General features: G+C 43.9%; 1 protein-coding gene across 2 annotated transcripts in view; it reads left to right on the forward strand.

Annotated features, from left to right (window-relative positions):
- The window catches only part of TRPC1 (transient receptor potential cation channel subfamily C member 1), a 126,571-nt gene that overhangs the window by 49,659 nt on the left and 53,435 nt on the right, over positions 1-23,477 (forward strand). For both annotated transcript variants that reach the window (XM_056564801.1, XM_056564802.1), the window contains 3 exons: positions 1,205-1,541; positions 13,223-13,362; positions 20,386-20,529. In XM_056564801.1, the coding sequence (XP_056420776.1) occupies positions 1,205-1,541; positions 13,223-13,362; positions 20,386-20,529 (621 nt within the window). The remainder of the gene's footprint in view (positions 1-1,204; positions 1,542-13,222; positions 13,363-20,385; positions 20,530-23,477) is intronic.

The raw sequence follows: 23,477 nt of genomic DNA on the forward strand, positions 1-23,477 counted from the left end.
CGGTTATGCTTAGGACGTAAATGTACGTCCTGGTGTGTTAAGTACCACCTCACCAGGACGTACATTTATGTCCTGCGTCCTTAAGGGGTTAAATCAACTGGTGCAAGAAAGTTAAACAGATTTGTAAATTACTTCTATTAAAAAATCTTAATCCTTCCAGTACTTATTAACTGCTGAATAATACAGAGGAAATTCTTTTCTTTTTGGAACACAGAGCTCTCTGCTGAATCACAAGCACAGTGCTCTCTGCTGAAACGTTTTCCACCATTTTACTTGTATACAAGTATTGATTATTATTGGTTGCTAATATAATACATATATTTATATATTTTTATATATATTTTTATATATATTATTATATTTTTTTTATATAAGCATTTTTATATTCTGTAATCCATCCTTCAGAATTGTTTATAATTCTCTATATTTCACTATGTATGTGTGTATATGCTGTGGATTATCCATCGAGAGCCACTATCTTATCCACATTTACTTTTACATATATACCCCTGTGTTTTGAATTATATGTTATATATATTACATATAGTGTCTGTAAAGTTTTTGTTTTGTCAGGCTCTGTGGATTCTTTGTAACGCCCACTGATGTGACTGTCCCTTTCCTGCTTACCTCGTGTCTAAGCTGTTTCCAATTCCGGTTTGGCCGGAGTGGGAGGAGGGTCACAACACGTGAGTGCTCAAACTATATATATTAGTCCATTTTTTGTGCTTTTTTATGAACCTGAAGAAGACGCCAGTCCTGGCATTGAAACGCGTTGTTCTGAATAAACTGTATCCAAGATTACTTCTACCTTGTATTTCTGATGTTCCTTTGTGCCTGGATAGAATCCCTTTGGAGTGGTGAAGTTGCTGAAGTTTATTTTACACCTGCATGGTGGAGGGATCGGCTGCAGTTGGATATTCACATGCCTACACCAGTGTTGTGCCTGTAATTTGGACAACTTAGCGGGTAAGCACTTCCAGTATTACTCTATTTACCCACCTAAGGATTATTGCACTATGGAGCGCTCATTGCTTTGTTTTTTCTAAAGAATCAAGCATAGCATGGGCATTTTTAGAATATGTTCTAAACCCTTAAAATGCTGCTGACATGTTCCCTTTAATATTTGAGTTTCTGTCTTTAACACAACACTGAACAATTTCCTGCCGTTTCTAATTAATTTATCTCCCAATTTTCTTTATTTCAGTTTGTATCACAATCCAATTGCCAACAGTTTCTTAACACAGTGTGGTTTGGACAAATGGCGGGCTACAGAAGAAAACACACCTGCAAAAAGATACTGATTGTCCTAACTGTAGGAATTTGTTGGCCAATCCTTTCTCTGTGCTATCTGCTAGCCCCAAAGTCTCAAGTTGGACGCATGATCCACACACCTTTTATGAAATTCATCATACATGGGGCATCGTACTTTACTTTCCTACTACTTCTTAACTTATATTCCTTAGTCTACAATGAACATAAAAAGAACACTATGGGACCAGCCTTGGAGAGAATAGACTACCTGCTTATTTTATGGATCATAGGTAAGCTAGGAGTTCTATGCATTTTACCTTGAGAATACTACAGTACTTATTAAGTAGTATTTCTATTACTGTAAACAAAGCAAAAAGAAAGCATACATGCACTCAACGCCAAGATGGTATCAACGCGTCCGGGAGTCCGGGGCTACGGGATCATGCAGAGACGTGCAGGAGTGCTCAGAGGCAAAGCCAGCAGTTTCGTACGACAAAGCGTACTTCTTCCAGCTTAAGAAGTATGCGTTGCCATACGAAACTGCTGGTGTTGTCGTGCGAAACTGCTGTATGCTTTCTCTTTGCTTTGTTTACATGATACTTTATCTCATACATGCACCCCACAGGTATCGCTGTTTTACTAAAGACCCGTGAGCTCTGCCTATGGTATCTGCAATCACCTTATATTAGATGTTGTATGCTTGGTTCATACAGTTATTTAGTGTGCTCTCTCTTCCAAGTCTTGTACTTATTATTTCTATTACTGTGTTGTTAAACTGGGTTTTCAGGGCCTTAATTGGTGGCCTATCCACTTCTCTATTGATAGCACTCCCACTGATCACCTGTTTGCCAGAGCCATGGTTTACCCCAGGGGTCAAGTCCTGGGAAAAAAGTGTGGGAACCCAAGATTTCCAATTAATGGCTGGTCCTGCTAATGGGAATGGCGTTCCTGCTGTGGAAAAAGTGCAAGAACTCAGTTCCCACACATTCCTGCAGGACTTGAGCCCTGGTGTACACAGTGAACAAAGTCAGATACAAGCAGCATACGTTGTGTTGTGGCCGTGATGGGTAACTGCAGCTCAGCTCCCATTTATTTTTATTTATGGTATTTTGTGGCAACATATTTTGTAGTGTTGTACAGAGATTGTCTTATTTTATATCAGTTCCTCTCCCCGTTGGGGTACACAAACTGAATTCCAAACTAAGCCATCAGTATAGTTTTGGACTGTGGGAGAAAACTGAGGTACCTAGAGGAAAACCATGAAAACATGTTGAGAACTTATGGTCTCAATACAGTTTTGCATTCTTCTGTAATACATTTAATAGCTTTATGGTATCGGAAAGTATAAGCTGGCAGGCTTTTTACACCCATGACAAAAGTCTACAGAAACCTTTTTTGTTATTGAAGTTCATTACAGGCAAACATTTGGATAGTTGTTTGTGCTGTATATTGTTTGGGCTGGCATGAAGAAAAAAACAAACAAAAAAAAAAACACTTTATCTTTAGCCCCTCCCCAGCATTTTATGTACATGTACGTTAATTAAATGTCAGTTCAGGTATGTATGGATCAAGCTCAGTTGCTGACCCCACTCCATGTGTGGTTAATGCTGGCTGTTAGTGATCACGCCATCTTGATAGGCAGCTCCTGTCAGTTCTTTGATCTCTACTCCCCCCCCCCCCTCCACCCTGCGCAACACAATCAAGGGTATCCTTTCAGTCATGGCAGCTGAAGACCATATATAATTGATTGCTTGTACAAGTTTAGTGAGACTTAAAATATAACAAAAAAAATTAAAAATAAAAAGTTTTAAAAATAGAAAACAAATTGCTCCTACAAATAATTCAACAACTCGCCTTTTACCATTTTTTTTTTGTAAATAATTAATTCTAGACTATAAAAAAAACATAACTTATATTAACACTTGTGGAAATATGTAAACTAAAAAACTAAACATAACTTATATTAACACTTGTGGAAATGTGTAACCTGTTTACATATATTATAACCATTAAAATATTATATTTTATTTATCTGCAAGATGGATGCCGGAAGGTAGGCGAACAGGGGTTCCTGGAGACGGCGGCAGTAGCAGTCAATTAGTGCGGACTGTGTGGCAGTTTTTCCTCAAATATCCGGAGGAGGTTCACATAGCCACATGCAAGATATGTCGGCAGAAGTTGAAGCGTGGCCAGGGTCCCAATGTTGGCACCACGGCCCTGCGTCAACATATGCTTCACCACCATAAAGCGGCCTGGGAGAACAGTGGCTCCTATGTGGTGGTCCAGCCTGCTGCATCACCTAGTGGCACGCCGCACCCTGTTTCAGCCAGCCAAGGCTCCACCACTTCAGCCGAATGGGGGAGCTGTGTGTCATACCCTCCTTCTGTCACTCCAGATGCTCCTGCTCCTCCTACTTTTAGTCAGCCATTCCGCCAAAAATCCATCGGTGAAGCCATGTCCAAGAGACAACAGTATGCGCCCACTCATCCAATGACGCAGAAGCTGAATGTGCTCCTGTCTAAGTTGCTGGTGCTGCAGTCCCTCCATTTTCAAGTGGTGGACTCAAGAATGCCAAGCCGTCATTTATTTGCGAAGAAGGCAGTACCAGCCCTGCACAATTTTGTGGAAGAGAAGGTGGGCCAGTCCTTGAGCCTGTCGTTGTGTACCAAAGTGCAGCACCGACGTGTGGAGCTGTAACTATAGTCAGGGACAATACATGTCTTTTACGGCTCACTGGGTGAATGTGATTCCTGCCTAGCCACAACCCCAACTCGGACAGGCCACGCTACTTCCTCCTCTACGCTCTCAGGCCGTTGGTCCTGTGATAGTGTGCGATTCCACCTCCTCATCCTCCACCGTGTCCTCAGCCTCCACTGCCCAGACAAGTCTGAGGGGCGTTTCAGCTGTTCTTCACATGGTTTGCCTTGGCGAACGGAGTCACACAGGGGAGGAACTGCTAAAAGTCATTCATAAAGAAATCAGAGCATGGCTTACTTCACAAAAAACTCGAAATGGGAACCATGGTGACTGACAATGGGAAGAACATCTTGGCCGCGCTGCGACAGGGAAGGCTGAGCCATGCGCCCTGCATGCCACACGTGTTCAATCTGGTTGTCAAGCGATTCCTGAAGTGTTGCTCCCATTTGCAAGACATCCTAACAATGGGAAGGAAACTTTGCACTCCAGTTACTCGTACACCGTAAAGCACACCCTCCTTGAGCTGCAGCGTCAGAACGGTATACCCCAACATTGTCTGATTTGTGACGTTGCCACACGTTGGAATTCCACCCTCCATATGTTGGACCGACTATACAAACAGGGAAAAGCAACCACCGATTTCTTGATTATCCAAGCGGATAGGGTACTCCCCTGTGTAACTTCAATGGGAACCAGTGGCAGCTCATACGGGACACCTGCCGTTTTCTCAGGCCCTTTGAGGAAGCCACATTATTAGTAAGTCGCCAGGATAACGGGATGAACGACGTTATTCTACTGCTTAATTTCTTACAAGACGTGTTGAAAACGATGGCTGGTCAGGGAACTGGAGACGCGGCGCCTACATCTCTTGGCCACATGAGCCCTGTGGGGGCTGAACTGGAGGAGGAGGGGGGGCACAGTTTAGGTTTCGCCAAATGGGCGGTTTTTCTAGTAAATTGACAGGAGAGCAGGAGCAGCCAGAGGAGCTAGAGGGTTATGAGGAAGGAGAGAAAGAGGACCCAGACACACCGTGGCAGTATGTAGTGGAGATGGAGGCAGGGAGTCCCTTCCGAGTCACTTGCACAAATGGCATGATGCATGCTCCCTTGCTTGCTTAGTGATAGCCTAATTGTCACCATTTGGCAGCTGGATGACTTCTGGATCTCCATCTTATTGGACCCTCGCTACCACCACAAAATAGGCACCTTTTTTTCACCCACTGAGAGGAAGGACAAAGTGACCTACCACAGAGGCATCCTAAGTAGTCAGTTGGCCAATGCCTATCGGCGCCATCGTCCATTCTCTCGCAGGTCTGAATTGGGGGCCCCCTGTGCTCAACTTCCACTGCCATGGCTGCTGGGGAGGGGTGGGAAGGCAGGGGCAGTACCAGCTCCATCAGCAGCAGCCTGAGTCTACAGTTGATGATGAGTACCTTTCTTCACCGGCATAGTGAAGCAACTCAGCGGCAGCAGGAAGACCTTGAGGAGGACCTGAACCAGCAGGTGGGGGTATAGGTTGACATGCCCATGCCATCACACCTTGAAGATCTGCTGGACTTCTGGGCAGCCAGACTTAATTTGTGGCCCAACTAGCAGTTTGCCCTGGAAAAGCTGTACTGCACGGCCAGTAGTGTGCCATCAGAGCAGGTGTTTAGTGCGGCAGGGGCCATAGTCACCCCAAGGAGAATCAATATTTGTCAATGAAAAATATGGAGAGATTGACCTTTGTGAAAATGAATCAGGCATGGATCAGCCAGGATTTCCACCCACCAATGCCTGATTTCATCAGACTAGGTTGACCATGGTGCCACACCAACACTTTAAAGATATGGATAGTGCCAAACAGATTTAAGGCACTGCTCCTCAGTTACAAACATTCCTCCGCATGAGACCTTTTTTCACCCACCTTCGTCACCGGGTACTTGTATTGTCACCCACCGCACCACTCTGTCACCAGGTCACTTACAGGACTTCTGATGCTGCTGCTGCTGCCACCTCCAGGCTGTCTCATTCAGCCACTATATGGTCTCTTCATGCCTCAGCCACCTCCAGGCTGTGCCATTCAGGCACTATATGGTCTCCTCATACTTCAGCCAACTCCAGGCTGTGCCATTCAACCACTATATGTTCTCTTCTCATGCTTCAGCCACCTCCAGGCTGTACCATTCAGCCACTATATGGTATCCTCATGCTTCAGCCACATCCAAGCTGTGTCATTCAGCCACTAAATGGTCTCCTCATGCTACCATCACCCCCATGCTGTGTCATTTAGCCACTATATGGTCTCCTCATGCTTCAGTGAACTCCAGGCTGTGACATTCAGCCACTATATGGTCTCTTCTCATGCTTCAGCCAACTCCAGGCTGTGCCATTCAGACACTATGTGGTCTCTCTTCATACTTCAGCCAAATCAAGGATGTGCTATTCAGACACTATATGGTCTCCTTATGCTGCCAACACCTCCACACTGTGTCATTCAGCCACTATATGGTCTCCTCATGCTTCCAACACCTCCATGCTGTGTCATTTAGCCACTATATGGTCTCCCCATGCTTCAGCCAACTCCAGGATGTGCCATTCAGCCACTATATGGTTTCTTCTTATGCTTCAGCCACCTCCAGGCTGCGCCATTCAGCCACTAAATGGCATCCTCATGCTTCAGCCAACTCCAGGATGTGCCATTCAGACACTATATGGTCTCCTCATGCTTTAGCCAACTCCAGGCTGTGCCATTCAGACACTATATGGTCTCCCCATGCTGCCACAAACTCTAGGCAGTCATTCAGCCACTATATGGTCTCCTCATACTGATGCCACCTCCAGGCTCATGCTTCAGCTACATCCAAGCTGTCATTCAGCCACTATATGGTCTCCTCATTCTGCCAACACCTCCACACTGTTTAATTTAGCCCCTATGTGGTCTCCACATGCTTCAGTCAACTCCAGGCTGTGCCATTCAGCCACTATATGATCTCTTCTCATGCTTCAGCCACCTCCAGCCTGTGTAATTCAGCCACTATATGGTCTCCTCATGCATCCAACACCTCCATGCTTTGTCATTCAGCCATTATATGGTCTCCACATGCTTCAGCCACATCCAAGCTGTGTCATTCAGCCACTATATGGTCTCCTCGTGCTGCCAACACCTCCAGGCTGTGTCATTCAGGCACTGTATGGTCTCCTCATGCTTCTGCCATCTCCAGGCTGTGCAGTTCAGACACTATATGGTCTATTCATGCTTCAGCCACCTCCATACTGTGCCATTTAGCCACTATATAGTCTCCTCATGCTTCAGCCACCTCCAGGCTGTGCCATTCTGCCACTATATAGTCTCCTCATGCTTCAGCCATCTCCAGGCTGTGCCATTCAGCTACTATAGGGTCTCCTCATTCTTGACAGGCTGTGTAATTCAGCCAATATATGATGTACTGATTCTGCTGGGCCTGGTCCTAAAAAATGTTATGGTAGCACTAGCTACCATAAATCTTCAATTTTAATTTCAAAATAGATCTTTTAATCTTAGGGATTATGAAACCCTAATGTCTATTCATGCTGCTGACAGCTCCAGGCTGTGTCATTCAGCAATTATATGGTCCTCTCATGCTGCCAACACCTCCACACTGTGTCATTTAGCCACTATTTGGTCTCCTCATGCTGCCATCACCTCCACGCTGTGTCATTCAGCCACTATATGGTCTCCTCATGCTTCAGCCACATCCAAGCTGTGTCATTCAGCCACTATTTGGTCTCCTCATGCTGCCAACACCTCCAAGCTGTGTCATTCAGCCACTATATAGTCTCCTAATGCTCCAACACCTCCACGCTGTGTCATTCAGCCACTATATTGTCTCCACATGCTGCCAACACCTCCACGCTATGTCATTTAGCCACTATATGGTCTCCTCAGGCTTCAGCCAACTCCAGGCTATGCCATTCACCCACTATATGGTCTCTTCTCATGCTTTAACCACCTCCAGGCTTTGCCATTCAGCCACTATATGGTATCCTCATGCTTCAGCCAACTCCAGGCTGTGCCATTCAGACACTAAATGGTCTCCTCATGCTTCAGCCAACTCCAGGCTGTGTCATTCAAACACTATATGGTCTCTATATGCTTCAGCTACTGTAGGTGGTGCCATTCATACACTATATGGTCTCCTCATGTTTCAGCCAACTCCAGGCTGTGCCATTCAGACACTCTATGTTCTCCCCACTGATGCTGCAGGGCCTGGGCCTAAAAAATTGTATGGTAGCACTAGCTACCTTAAATCTTTAATTTAAATTTCAAAATACATCTTTTAGTCTTAGGGATTGTGAAGCCCTAGTGGCTACTCATGCTGCTGCCAGCTCCAGGCTGTGTCATTCAGCAACTATATGGTCTCCTCATGCTGCCAACACCTCCACGCTGTGTCATTTAGTCACTTTATGGTCTCCTCATTCTGCCAACACCTCCACACTTTGTAATTCGGCCACTATATGGTGTCCTCATGCTTCAGTCACATCCAAACTGTGTCATTCATCCTCTATATGGTCTCCTCATGCTGCCAACACCTCCAAGCTGTGTCATTCAGCCACTATATGGTCTCCTCATGCTGCCAACAACTCCACGCTGTGTCATTCAGCCACTATATGGTCTCCTCATGCTGCCAACACCTCCATGCTGTGTCATTAGCCACTATATGGTCTCCTCATGCTTTAGCCAACTCCAGGCTGCACCATTCAGCCACTATATGGTCTCTTCTCATGCTTCAGCCACCTCCAGGCTGTGCCATTCAGCCACTATATGGTCTCCTCATGCTTCAGCCAACTCCAGGCTGTGCCATTCAGACACTATATGGTCTCCTCATGCTGCCAACAACTCCACGCTGTGTCATTCAGCCACTATATGGTCTCCTCATGCTGCCAACACCTCCATGCTGTGTCATTAGCCACTATATGGTCTCCTCATGCTTTAGCCAACTCCAGGCTGCACCATTCAGCCACTATATGGTCTCTTCTCATGCTTCAGCCACCTCCAGGCTGTGCCATTCAGCCACTATATGGTCTCCTCATGCTTCAGCCAACTCCTGGCTGTGCCAATTACGTCATGAGCCTCTGGCACTGCACCCGACGCTCTAAATCAATGCTGGGTGCAGCGGCTGGACTCCCGCGATCAGACATCTTATCCCCCTATCCTTTGGATAGGGGATAAGATGTGTAGGGGCGGAGTACCCCTTTAATGACTTATCCTTAGGATATGAAATCAATATCTCAAAGTCTCAGAAGGCTCCTTTTAAACTGTGCTGGGCTGTTTCCATAATGCCCAAAGAGTTTAATAGAGAAAGAGGCTTTTCTACATTTAGTCTCTCTAGTATGTGGCCAATGTTTTGCACCTTTGATTCAGGATATAATCTTTCTTTTATGATTATCCCTTACATGTATAAATTGGGAAACCTCTTTTAAATACGATGTTTTGCTTTTTAACCATAATTTATATGCTGAGTTGATAATCAGTGCCGTCATTCTTCATAAGAAATTGCAGATTCTGATTGTGTTGTATAGGAAGCCCTTGTATAAGTGGCCAGTCTTGTTAATTATATGGCTTGCTTCACCATTTAGATCCAATAAGTGATTACATTTGGTCAGCCACCTACACAGTCAGCACTCTCCTCTGCCAAGTACCACATCACTTCTCCCCATCATCCTAACTTTTTTATAAATGTTCTCAACTGTTTGCTGAACTGCGGCCAAGCTTGGAATAAGACCAACATGTTTACAGGAATCTGTGTACTAAGAGTTACATAGCTCACAAACATAACAGAAATTCATTTTCTAGCCTCTGCGCTTTTTGAATAGTAAAGCTTCATTTGTGTCAAAATCACGACATCTGAAGATGGTGACGATAGAGATGATACAATGATCACGTTGTGCGGCTGTGTTTATAGTAAACTTAGATGGACAATTTATTCTTCACACAATTTGTGCTTATCTGGTAGCAGCATGTTGTCAAGAAAATCTCGAATGAATGTATTTGTTTTCTTACCCCCTAAACACATTTCAGCCACTAGATCTCTTCCTTTCACTAAATGGGAAGGTTACTGCCCGTTGTTAGGCTCGGTCCGTATGTGGTAGCAAAGATACCAAGATGGAATGTAGAAGATAGGAACAGGCTTAGATAGTGCTATGTGCAGGAAAGGGAGAGAGCATGGACTGTGTGGATGCAAGCTGAGCTCCGCTTCCTTCAGACGGTTAATGCTTGAAGGGTAAAATCAAGTAAAATCTTATCTATGTTCACCAATAATCTTTTAGGGGCACCTGACCCATGTGTAGCATATCAGCAACATCATTATATTTCTTAAACCAGGGCTACTTTTGTAACCCCTTCCTTGCAGCAATCTCCCCTCACCACTCCATTTAGTTTGTCCTCATCAACAGGTCTCTGCTTGGATCAGAACTGCTTATATAATTTAACTCTTGCCATGCTATGATCGTGATTCCCTTTTGGCTCATATAGCACCTTGTAAAGCCAATGCATCAGTAACTCCTTCTCCCCCTAGTTTCCATATATGGTAGTGTACTGTATTTCATTCCCTAGCACAATGACAGACTGTTCATTCCTGTGCACTTTCTCCAACACTAGATCGTGGCATAGCAGAGAGACATAAGAGCTGTGCGATGACTGCCCAGGGAAGTAGGGGAAAGGAAGTCCTATGTGTGTACTACTGGCAAGTAGTGCAGCTCTGGTCCTGACCCCTGAAATGCAGATAATGGAAAATAGCTGTGCACCATGGAGTGGGGTCTTAGGTGCTCAATAACAACAGTAAGGCCCAAAAATAACCTTGTCACCGCCCTGAAGGGTTATTGTAACAAAACCAGGCAGGTTTTGAAAATTTCTTTGAAAGTAAAGGTATGCTTTATATTATGTTGTGCATAGGAAAATATGTATTTGTATTCCTACATATTTAGTACATTATTCAATTTTTTGTACCACAAGACAAATATATATTTTCCCAAGATAAATGAGCTAAATGCGCTTCCCAAAGATCTTATGTAGGCTTAGCATAAGCATTTTAAGTACGGCCATCAATTTTAATCTTCTTATCAGACTTTTCTGTGCTAGAGCAGCTCCAGTATCAGCATTATCTTCTATCTTTTCTTTCACATTAACTCCTTTTCAACAAAAAGCCAATATGGCGATCAGCTGTTTGCTGCGGGTCTACATTTTCTTACCCCTGATGATCATCTCCATAGACAAACACTAGTCAGATATGTCATAGGAAGTTACAAGTTCAGCAGAAGCAATGAAACACCTATACATTTGGCATGTACCAAGTCTATAGGGCATTATGGATGCGTTTGGCGAGACCATTTCCCGACATGTTTGGTGAATAGACAAATCAGAAGTGTGAATAAAAGATAACTCTGAGGCTATGTATTCCCCTTGTATTTGAAGAATGATTTAGAACCTAAGAATATGTCAATTTTACAGGGAAAAAAATATTCTTTTTTTTTTTTTTTCTTGAATTTGTGCGGGGTATTTTGGCTGTGTTTTTTTTATGTATGAAAAAACAAATCAAACAAACAAAAACAGCCCAGAAAATAGAATGTGAACACAGCCTACAGATACAGTCATGATAAAGAAAAGATTAGGGGCACATCAGTACTACATTTCTGCACTACATCTCACCCCTGTACCAGTACTATGCCATTATTAGGCTTTGCTTCTTGGTGGCCTGGATACACATAACATTGGCTCTTAGAACTGTTGGTCATTCAAGCTTTGCTGTTTCCAAAATATTAACAAACCCCAAACTACATGTTTGAATATGTGTCCTATCTGGGACTGAGGAAATTATTAACTTCTGTAAAGCTTGTGGCAAAGCTTGTGTACCGTTGCCATGTAAATGTTCCATAAACTTGTTTTTAGTACTACTTTTTCATTCCTACCAATTGAGCCCACCCTCAAAAATAAATAAATAAAACAACATAAATAATATGGCTGATCTTTTACTTAAAATTTACACATGCAATGCCTTTGATATTATAAATGGAATTTAGGGGTATTATTTACTTATTTAAAAATCTTCCACCTTCGACCAGTTTGGGCGACTGTGTAAGTGTATGGTGGCCTTCCAACTCTCTACAGATAGATGTTGGTGGAGAGAAGTGTTGGATTTTTTACTACCCAAACTTATTGTCTGGTAAGAGCAATCTGGCTGTGGCTTACCCCTCCCTTTTCCATAAAGGAAACATAAATGTTTGGCAAGAATGTGAATGAGAAGATGACATAGATAACTGTCATTGAAAATGTATGAGTTATGGGAAGTACAAGGATTTTTGTTTCCTTATTATTACCATAAAAATAATATCTCTGTAATCTGTATTAAAAACAAAGATCATCATTACATTTTAGTATTTGTTTATGTAGCACATCAGTTCACACTGAGTTCACATAGCAGAATATACTGGTAACACATCTTAACAATAGAAAGAAGTTCTATTTTTCCCTTAAAGGGGTACTCCAGCCCTAAGACATCTTATCCCCTATCCAAAGGGTAGGGGATAAAATGTCTGATCGTGGGGGTCCCGCCGCTGGGGACCCCTGCAATCTCTCATGCAGCACCTACTTGTCTCAGCTGCACAAAGTGATGATCGCTCCTTATCTGAAGACTCACGACCCCGGGGCCAGAGTATCATGATGTCACGACTCTGCCCCTTGTGATGTCACAACTCCACCCCCTTGTGATGTCACACCCCGCCTCCTCAATGCAAGCCTATGGGAGGGGGGGGGGTGACGGCCATCACGCCCCCTCCCATTGACTTGCATTGAGGGGGCGGGGTGTGATGTCACAAGGGGCGGAGTTGTGATGTCACAATACTCCGGCCCCAGGGTCGTGAGTCTTCAGACACGGAGCGATCATCGCTTCCTGCAGCTGAGACAGGTGGGTGCTGCATGAGAGATTGCGGGGATCCCCGCAAACAGACATCTTATCCTTTGAATAGGGGATAAGATGTCTTAGGGCTGGAGTACCCCTATAAAAATATGGACATCTCAGAGGAATTTTTCAGATGCTATTTATGACTGTCAAGGATAGGTCCATCCTATCAGCTGACATGTATGAGCAAACAGATTTTCAGTTTGGAGGTTGTTGTGTGTTTACAGCTTGATGTGTTCTTTATCTGTTTGCTCTTTCCTTTTTCAAATGAATACAGAGAATTGATAGGCCTTTATATGCAGCCACACAATACATTGATAATAATATCCACCTGAGTCTCATGTGTGTTTTTTTTTTCAGGGATGGTTTGGTCAGATGTGAAGAGGCTTTGGTATGATGGCCTGGAAGATTTTTTGGAAGAATCTCGGAATCAGCTCAGCTTTGTGATGAATTCTTTATATTTAGCAACTTTCACTCTTAAAATAGTGGCTCACAGCAAGGTAAATATGACACATTGCAGGCTTTAAGGAGGACCTGTAGCCAACCCCCCCCCCCCCCCCCAAACATTTGATTTTACTGTTTTTAATTAGCTTAGGGTATCCTGACCAAATATCTTTTTAGGCTATGTTCACACGGGTGAATGTCCGTATGGAAAATTTCCATGTGGACATTCCCCCAACAGCGGAGCACTGTCAGAACATGCCGGCAATACGAGCGCTCAGAAATGCGCCATCTCAGAGACATGTCTATTTTTTCTGCAGACTATGGAATCGGGAAATCCTTCTGTGTGCACAGCACAGCAAAATCCCATTGCTATCAATGGGACTCTGCTTCTGCGGAATCTTCATGCAGTATTATAATGCGAACATACCCTTACAGTTTCTTGATATGCCCTCCAGTTCCTCAGATACAGTATGTGGGTTTATAGTTTGTCTGACAATTCAGAGAATCAGTCAGATGGGCATGAACTCATGAGAAACTGAAGGCAGATTCACCAACACTAAACTCAATACACAAGGTTAGAGGGCGGCTGAACCGGATTATAATGAGGTATCCCTTACCTGGATCCACAGTCCGGTTCTGGAGATACCTAATATGCCGTGTATCTCCAGAAGATTACTGTGGATCCAGGTAAGTGATACATCATTGTAATCCAGGTCACCTGCAATATAACCCTGTGTATCAGGTTTAGTGCAGGTAAACCCACTGTCAGTTTCTGTTTCCCTTTAATTTTAATAGTGGAAGTGGTGGGTGGGATTATACAGTCAGACAATGTAAATGTTGTGCATTAAGGGGTGTGTTTGCCTAATACACACGCCTTGGCTATAATGCTGCCCATCACCTGATATTCACTCCCATTATTACAATTAAGTTCACACCCATCTGACTAATTCCCTGAATTTTCAGACAAACTTTAAACCCACAATCTTGGACCTATCAAGAAACTGTAAAAAAGTGTGTGATCAGGACACCCTAAGGTATTTAACCCCTTAAGGACTGAGCGTTTTTCCACTTTCGTTTTTTCCTCCTTACCTTTAAAAAATCATAACCATTTCAATTTTGCACCTAAACATCCATATTATGGCTTATATTTTGCACCACCAATTCTACTTTGCAGTGACATCAGTAATTTTACCCAAAAATCTACAGTGAAACGGAGAAAAAAATAATTGTGCGACAAAATTTAAGAAAATTTTTTGTAAATATTGTGGGCTTCCGTTTCTATGCAGTAAATTTTTCGGTAAAAATGACATCTTATCTTTATTCTGTAGGTCCGTACGATTAAAATGATACCCTACTTATATAGGTTTGATTTTGTCGTACTTCTGGAAAAAATCATAACTACATGTAGGAAAATGTATACATTTAAAATTGTCATCTTCTGACCCCAATAACTTTTTTTATTTTTCCTCATACGGGCCGGTATGAGGGCTAATTTTTTGCACCATGATCTGAAGTTTTTAGCAGTAACATTTTTGTATTCATTGGACTTTTTGATTGCATTTTATTTCTTTTTTTCATGATATAAAAAATACACTATTTTGGACTTTGGAATTTTTTTGTGCATACGCCATTGACCGTGCGGTTAAATTAATTATATATTTTTATAATTTGGACATTTCTGCACGCGGTGATACCGCATATGTTTAATTTTCTTTTTGTTTACACTGTTTTTTTTATGGGAAAAGGGGGGTGATTCAAATTTTTATTAGGGAAGGGGTTAAATGAACTTTATTCACCTTTTTTTCACTTTTTTTTGCAATGTTATAGCTCCCATAGGGACCTATAACACTTCACACACTGATCTTTATCATTGATCACTGGTTTCTCATAGGAATGATTCTGCCGCTTGATTGCTCATGCCTGAATCTCAGCCACTGAGCAGTCATTTGGCGATCGGACAGTGAGGAGGAAGGTAGGGGACCCTCCTGCTGTCCTACAGCTGTTTGGGATGCTGCAATTTCACCGCGGCAATTCCAAACAGCCTCCTGAGCTAATCGGCAACATTTTAGTTTCACTTTAGACGCAGCGATCAATTTTGAACGCGCATCTAAAGGGTTAATAGCGTGCGGCACCGCGATCAGTGCCGCAAGCTATTAGCCACGAGTCCCGGCCATTGTTAGAGGCCTGGCCCGACCCGCTATGAAGCGATATAGAAGGGGAGTGGACTCAGGGCGTACAGGTACGCCCTAAGTCCTTAAGGAGTTAATGATAATTAAATTTAATTTTTTTGTGGTTGGCCACAGGTCCTTTTTAAGTAGCCACATTTATGTTAACATTTGTAATATTGATGTACCTATATATGAAGTCAGTGTGCCAGTTTAGAATTGTCAGGTATTGTTGACTGGCCAGTCTTTTTAACATGTCATTACACCATATAATATGGATTGTTGGATTTTTTTTATCCAGTAATGAAACTCTTAGATTGTTATGACATCCACAACACATTCAACTAGATGAAGTAGTCTTTCCTGAAATGAGAGCTCAATTTTTTTTACTATTCACTGTTCATTCAAAATCCAAGCATGGCAGGAAGTTTGAAATGTTTTAGGCATCATCCGATCTCACTGTCCTCTACACATTGCATATGCATATTGTCTAACTATGTAACAACCATATAACAATGTCTGCACTCTGTGTGCTGATTTCATTAAAGAGTACCTGTCACCAAATAAAACTTTTAAAATAGTGTTCCTTGTGTAATTAGCAGACACTTTCCCATTCACTTGCTTATAAAATTATCAACATAAATATGTTTAACTCCTTGGGGACGGAGCCCATTATAACCCTAGGGACGGGAGCATTTTTTGCAATTCTGATCACTGTCAATTCAAGCATTAATAACTCTGGGATGCTTTTACCTTTCAATCTGATTCTGAGATTTTTTTTTCGTGACATATTCTACTTCATGTTAGTGGTAAATTTTTGTCGATAATTGCATAATTTCTTGGTGAAAAATTCCAAAATTTGATGAAAAAATGTTTGCATTTTTCGAACTTTGAAGCTCTCTGCTTGTAAGTAAAACAGACATTCCAAATAAATGATATATTGAATCACAAATACAATATGTCTACTTAATGTTTGCATCATAAGTTGACATGTTTTTACTTTTGGAAGACATCAGAGGGCTTCAAAGTTCAGCAGCAATTTTCCACAAAATTTTCTAAATCAGAATTTTTCAGGGACCAGTTCAGTTTTGAAGTGGATTTGAAGGGCCTTCATATTAGAAATACTCCATAAATTACCCCATTATAAAAACTGCACCCCTCAAAGTATTCAAAATGACATTCAGAAAGTTTGTTAACCCTTTAGGTGTTTCACAGGAATAGCAGCAAAGTGAAGGAGAAAATTTGCATGTTCTTGTAGACCCAGTTTTTGAATTTTTACAACGGGTAATAGGAGAAAAAGCCCCCCAAAATTTGTAACCCAATTTCTCTCCAATAAGGAAATACCTCATATGTGTATGTCTAGTGTTCGGAGGGCTCAGTAGAGGGCACAGAAGCGAATGGCAACATGGCATAATATTTTGGAAACTACACCCCTCAAGGCATGTAACAAGGGGTCCAGTGAGCCTTAACACCCCACAGGTGTTTGACGACTTTTCATTAAAGTCGGATATGTAAATGAAAAAAAAAATTTTCACTAAAGTGCAGTTTTTCCCCCCAAATTTACCATTTTTAAAAAGGGTAATAGGAGAAAATGCCACCCAAAATTTGTAACACCATCTCTTCTGAGTATGGAAATACCCCATGTTAGGGCGTAAAATGCTCTGCGGGCGAACTACAATGCTCAGAAGAGAAGGAGTCACATTTGGCTTTAGGAAAGCAAATTTTGCTGAAATGGTTTTTGGGGGGCATGTGGCATTTAGGAAGCCCCTATGGTGCCAGAAAAGCACAAAATACCCACATGACATACTATTTTGGAAACTACACCCCTCAAGGAACGTAACAAGGAGTACAGTGAGCCTTAACAGGTGATTGACGAACTTTTGTTAAAGTGGGACGTGAAAATGAAAAATTTTATTTTTAACACTGAAATGCTGGTGTTACCCAAAACTTTTCATTTTCACAAGGAGTAATAGGAGAAAATGCCCCACAAAATTCGTAACCCCATTTCTCTCGAGTAAGGAAATACCTCATATGTGTATGTAAAGTTCTCTGTGGGTGCACTAGAGGGCTCAGAAGGGAAGGAGCAACATTGGGCTTTTGGAGAGCGAATTTTGCTGAAATGGTTTTTGGGGGCATGTCGCATTTAGGAAGCCCCCATGATGCCAGAACAGTAAAAAAAAAAAAACACATGGCATACTATTTTGGAAACTACACCCCTCACAGAACTTAATAATGGATGCAGTGAGCATTTATACCCCACTGGCATTTGACAGATCTTTGGAAAAGTGGTCTGTGCAAATGAAAAATTACATTTTTTCATTTTTACGGACGACTGTTCAAAAAATCTGTCAGACACCTGTGGGGCGTAAATGCTTACAATACCCCTTGTTACATTCTGTGAGGGGTGTAGTTTCCAAAATTGGGTCACATGTGGAGGGGGTCCATTGTTCTGGCACCATGGGGGCTTTGTAAACACACATAGCCGTCAATTCCAGCCTAATTCTCTCTCAAAAAGCCCAATGGCGCTCCTTCTCTTCTGAGCATTGTAGTTCGCCCACAGAGCACTTTACTTCCACATATGGGATATTTATATACTCAGAAGAAATGGGGTTACAAATTTTGGGGGTCATTTTCTCCTTTTACCTCATGTGAAAATGGAAAGTATGGGGCAACACCAGCATGTTAGTGTAAAAATGTTTTATTTTTTTTTTTACAATAACATGCTGGTGTAGCCCCCAACTTTACCTTTTCATAAGGGGTAAAAGGAGAAAAATCGCCCCAAAATTTGTAGTGCAATTTCTCCCGACTACAGACATACCCCATATGTGGCCCAAACTGTTGCCTTGAAATACGACAGGGCTCTGAAGTGAGAGAGCACCATGCACATTTGAGGCCTAAATAAGGAATTTGGAATAGGGGCGGACCCGGTTACCTACAGTAAAACCCTACAGCAGTCTTTCCCAAACAGGGTGCCTCCAGCTGTTGCAAGACTCCCAGCCTACCAGTACAGTCTATGACTGTCCGGCAATACTGGGAGTTGTGGTTTTGCAACAGCTGGAGGCTCCCTTTAGGAAACACTGCCGTATGTGCCTTTTTTCATTTTTATTTGGGGGGGGGGGGGGAGGTGTAAGGGGTGTATATGTAGTGTTTTACTTTTTATTATTTGGTAGTGTAGTGTAGTGTTTTTAGGGTACATTCACACAGGCGGGGATTCACAGTATCCCAGGGATTCACAGCTGGGAGTTTGAGCTGCGGAAAATTTGCCGCAGCTCAAACTTGTAGAAGGAAACCCACTGTAAACCCGCCCGTGTGAATGTACCCTGTACATTCACATGGTGGGGGCACCCCAAACCTTCAGCTGTTACAAAATGACAACTCCCAGAATGCATCTCTGACTGTATGGTCATGCTGGGAATTGTAGTTTTGCAACATCTAGAGGCCTACAGTTTAGAGACCACCCATATAGTGGTCTCCAAACTGTGCCTCTTCAGATGTTGCAAAACTACAACTCCCAGCATGCCCAGACAGTCAGTCCATGCTGAAAGTTGTAGTTTTGCAACATCTGGAGGACCACAGTTTAGAGACCACTACACAGTGGTCTCCAAATTGTGACCCTCCAGATGTTGCAAAACTACAACTCCCAGCATGCCCAGACAGCCTTTGGCTGTGTGGGCATGCTGTGAGCTGTAGTTTTTCAGCTTTTACAAGGCCACAGTGAAGATCACTTACCGCGATCTTCACTGCAGCCTTCTCCGCCGCACTTTCCGGCCGCCGCTCCTCCTGCTGCCACCGCTGCTCCGTGATGCCGACTCCGTGATGCCATGTTCCCCCCCCTCGCCGCCCATGTTCCCCCGCTCTGTACCAACTTCCGATCGGTGGCCAGAGTGGGGGAAATTAACTCTAACCCCCCCGCCCCCCCTCCTGCCATTGGTGGTCAGCCTGACCGACCAATGGCAGGGGATAGGAGGGGGTGGCAAAAATGCCACCTCGCTCCTATACCTTTATTATCATTCTTATTTTCCAGGCGATCGGGTCACCAGTGACCCGAATGGCCCGGATCGCGGGCAAATCTCTGGTCTGAATTGACCAGCGATTTGCCGCGATCGCCGACATGGGGGGTCTCAGGAGCCCCCTAGGCATTGCCATGGGATACCTGCTGATAGATATCAGCAGTCATCCCGGTCCGATCACCGCCCGGCGAGTGGCAGTGTTTAGAAATGCCGAGGGCGTATGGATACGCCCTCCGTCCTTAAGCGACGGTACGCGAGGGCATATGCATATGCCCTCTGTCCCCAAGGAGTTAAAATGTAATAGAAAAAATGGACACTAGGGGGCTCTGTTCTGTTCCCTGCCACAATTAACACAGTGAGTTTGGTCTCCTCCCCGCCTGACACTCTGCACTGAGCTTGATTGACATCTACACAGAAAGTGAAAACTCCACATATTCTCACAGAAAGCTGCACAGACTGAAAGCTGCAAGAGAGCCTCACTGATGGCAACACAGACTGAAACATGCACAGAGCCTGAGGTCTTCTATTCATCACAACACTGCAACCATATGAGGGCGGAAGTGGTCCCCCAGCAGGCTTCAGTGAAACGCCCCCTTTCTCCTGCTAGGAAATTGCACTATGTGAGCAAGAAGAAAGGTAAGATACAGAGCCCTTTAAAGCTAAAGGAGTGTTAGGAGTAGTTAGGGAACATGGCTTGAGTTAGTTTAGAACAGTTTATTTGGTGACAGGGGCTCTTTAAGGAAAGCTGATACACGGAACATTTTGAACTTACCACTATACTTCAGCTTTGTTTGAATATTAAACAATTTGATTGTTGTCATTTGTATTCTACTTATTTATTGATAATAACATATCCAAGGATAAGATGTCATTTCACAAATGTTCCCTCTTGCCCCTCTGACAGTTCCACCACATTGCAGAAAGAAAGGACTGGGATGCTTTCCATCCCACACTGGTAGCAGAAGGTCTATTCGCTTTTGGCAATGTGCTCAGCTATCTGCGTCTTTTCTTTATGTATACAACAAGTTCAATTCTGGGACCATTACAGGTAGGTAACCTGCTGTAATATTGCTTTAGTCTGTACATAAACCATTTCAGTGTGAAAGCTTCAGTCGCTACTCTCATATCTGCTTGACAGTTTTCTTTAACCCCATATATTGAAGGTCATATAAAAACTGAATAAAAGTTGAAGCAGATGTAGCGTTGTCTGTGCCCCCCAGACACCTATAAATGGCCAAATAGTGGATTACTAATACTGTCTAATTGTTAGATAGCCTCAACTTAGACTAGACAGTATAAGAATGTTTCAGATTGATTAGAGAGGCTTAGGCTGTTTTAGAGATGAGCAAATAGAATCTGATGAATCCGAATTAGTTACGAATTTCATGAAGAATTTACTTCGCAGCGAATGCGAATTACGCCGCGATTCTATCACTCAAATGGCTTCATTAAATTCCATTTAGTGCGGTCCAGGCTCCAAGGGCATCTAAAATGGCAGATTCAGATGTGAGGACATGTGGCACGGAATCCTGGGAAGGCGGGAACAAGGGGTGGTGGGATGACCCTGAATCACATGCAGGATGCAGCCTATCAGCAGCCAGCCACTCCTGTGATGTCACAGCCCTATATAATCGGCAGCCATATTTCGGCTCGTCATATCATCCTTTCATTGCAGAGAGATAGGACAGACTGCGCTGTGTGTTACACAGACAATTTTTTTCCAGCAGCGTTTCGCCTCCTAGTTATGTCAGCGTTCTGTTGGATTGAGAGCAGTGCGTTTTTCATAGAATTTTTTTTTTTTACTGCAGTGATTAACCTCCCAGTTACTTTCTACAGCATTGTATTACAGAGAGGGGCAGAGAGCTGTGTGTTGCCTTATACATTTGAACAAGCTGGCTCAGCTGTAGAAACATTAGGAGAGGAGGGAGGAATACGTTTTTAGCGCAACTCTGTGTCTTTGTTCCACAACAAATCGTCTGCTGGTTATACTAGTCTGTAGACCAGTGGTTCTTAACCTTGTTGGAGGTACTGAACCCCACCAGTTTCAAATGCGCATTCACTGAACCCCTCTTAATTGAAAAAATAAAATATGATTTTTTCATATTCAAAACATAGGAGGTATATATTTAAGTATATATTTATACATAGGTGCACAAAATGAAAAAACCCATTAAGAACAAAGAACAAACCATGAAAACATGATTTTCACACAAAAACAAAACATAATGGGGGAGATTTATCAAAACCTGTGCAAAGGAAAAGTTGCTGAGTTGCCAATAGCAACCAATCAGATCACTTCTTTCATTTTGCAGAGGACTTGTTAAAAATGAAAGAAGCGATCTGATTGGTTGCTATGGGCAACTGGGCAACTTTTCCATTGGACAGGTTTTGATAAATCTCCCCCAATGAATATTTACTGCAAATCAGTGTGACTTCTGCTGTTGTCTTTCAGAGACCAATTCAGAAATGCGCTGCTTTACCTTGGCAAGTGCCACTCTCAAGTCATTTTCGCAACAATGGCAGTGTTCCCCCACATTAGGCAGACAGAGTTCCCCCACATTAGGCCGGCAGTGTTCCCCCACATTAGGCAGGCAGTGTTCCCCCACATTAGGCTGGCAGTGTTCCCCCACATTAGCAAGGCAGTGTTCCCCCACATTAGCAAGGCAGTGTTCCCCCACATTAGGCTGGCAGTGTTCCCCCACATTAGGCTGGCAGTGTTCCCCCACATTAGGCAGGCAGTGTTCCCCCACATTAGGCAGGCAGGGTTCTCCCAAATTAGGCAGGCAGTGTTCCCCCACATTAGGCAGGCAGGGTTCTCCCACATTAGGCAGGCAGTGTTCCCCCACATTATGCAGACAGTTCCCCCACATTAGGCAGACAGAGTTCCCCCACATTAGGCAGGCAGTGTTCCCCCACATTAGGCAGACAATTCCCCCACATTAGGCAGACAGAGTTCCCCCACATTAGGCAGGCAATGTTCCCCCACATTAGGCAGGCAGTATTCCCCCACATTAGGCAGACAGTTCCCCCACATTAGGCAGACAGAGTTCCCCCACATTAGGCAGACAGAGTTCCCCCACATTGGGCAGGCAGTGTTCCCCATATTAGGCAGGCAGTGTTCCCCCACATTAGGCGGGCAGTGTTCCCCCACATTAGACAGGCAGTGTTCCCCCATATTAGGCAGGCAGTGTTCCCCCACATTATCTAGGCCACTGATGTAGGCAGTGTTCCCCCACAGAAATACAGCCTCTAGCCATATGCAGTGTATGGCTGGAGGCTGTATGCCTGCTTCAGTGCTCTGACCACCGCTCCGGCTATAGCAGTAGGTCTCAGGACCGGTGGTCAGAGCACTGAAGATGACATGCCGCTGGTCACTTACCAAGATGGCCAGCGCGCGTCTTCCTCCTTCTCTATCCTCCGGTCCTCTGCTCCTTCGTTTCCATGGGCGCAAGCACGGGACGTCAGTGATGTCCCGGCGTACGCTATGTCCTGGATGCCCTGCGTTTTTAAACTTAACGCGGGGCCGCAGGGAGTTAATAGTGATGGGGGGAATTGTCCGGCGCTACAGGACGGGCAAACACCGGCTCTGCTCAGGGCCCTGGGCCAGCTTGGGGCCCCAAGCAATTGCTTGGTTTGCCTATCCTGTTGCGACCTCCCCCGCTGAACCCCTGGGATTGTCTCATCGAACCCCTGGGGTTCGATCGAACCCAGGTTAAGAACCACTGCTGTAGACGGTATATTACATACCCAGCAGTCCATTCCTAATAGTCTTTGAGAAAGTGCAATTTTGTTTTTAATACACAGCGACTGTGCGCTGCAGCACTGTTGTGTACTGCTGGTGTTGTGCACAAATACTTATTTAACCCCTTAAGGACTGTTACGCCTAGCGCTCCGGGTCCCCGCTCCTCCCCGGAGCGCTCACGGCGCCTTTCTCCCTGCAGCTCCCCGGTCAGCGCTGACCGGGAGCGCTGCCCTGTCATGGCCGTTGGGGATGCG

Source organism: Hyla sarda, chromosome 3 (assembly GCF_029499605.1).
Source record: "Hyla sarda isolate aHylSar1 chromosome 3, aHylSar1.hap1, whole genome shotgun sequence".
NCBI lineage: Eukaryota > Metazoa > Chordata > Amphibia > Anura > Hylidae > Hyla > Hyla sarda.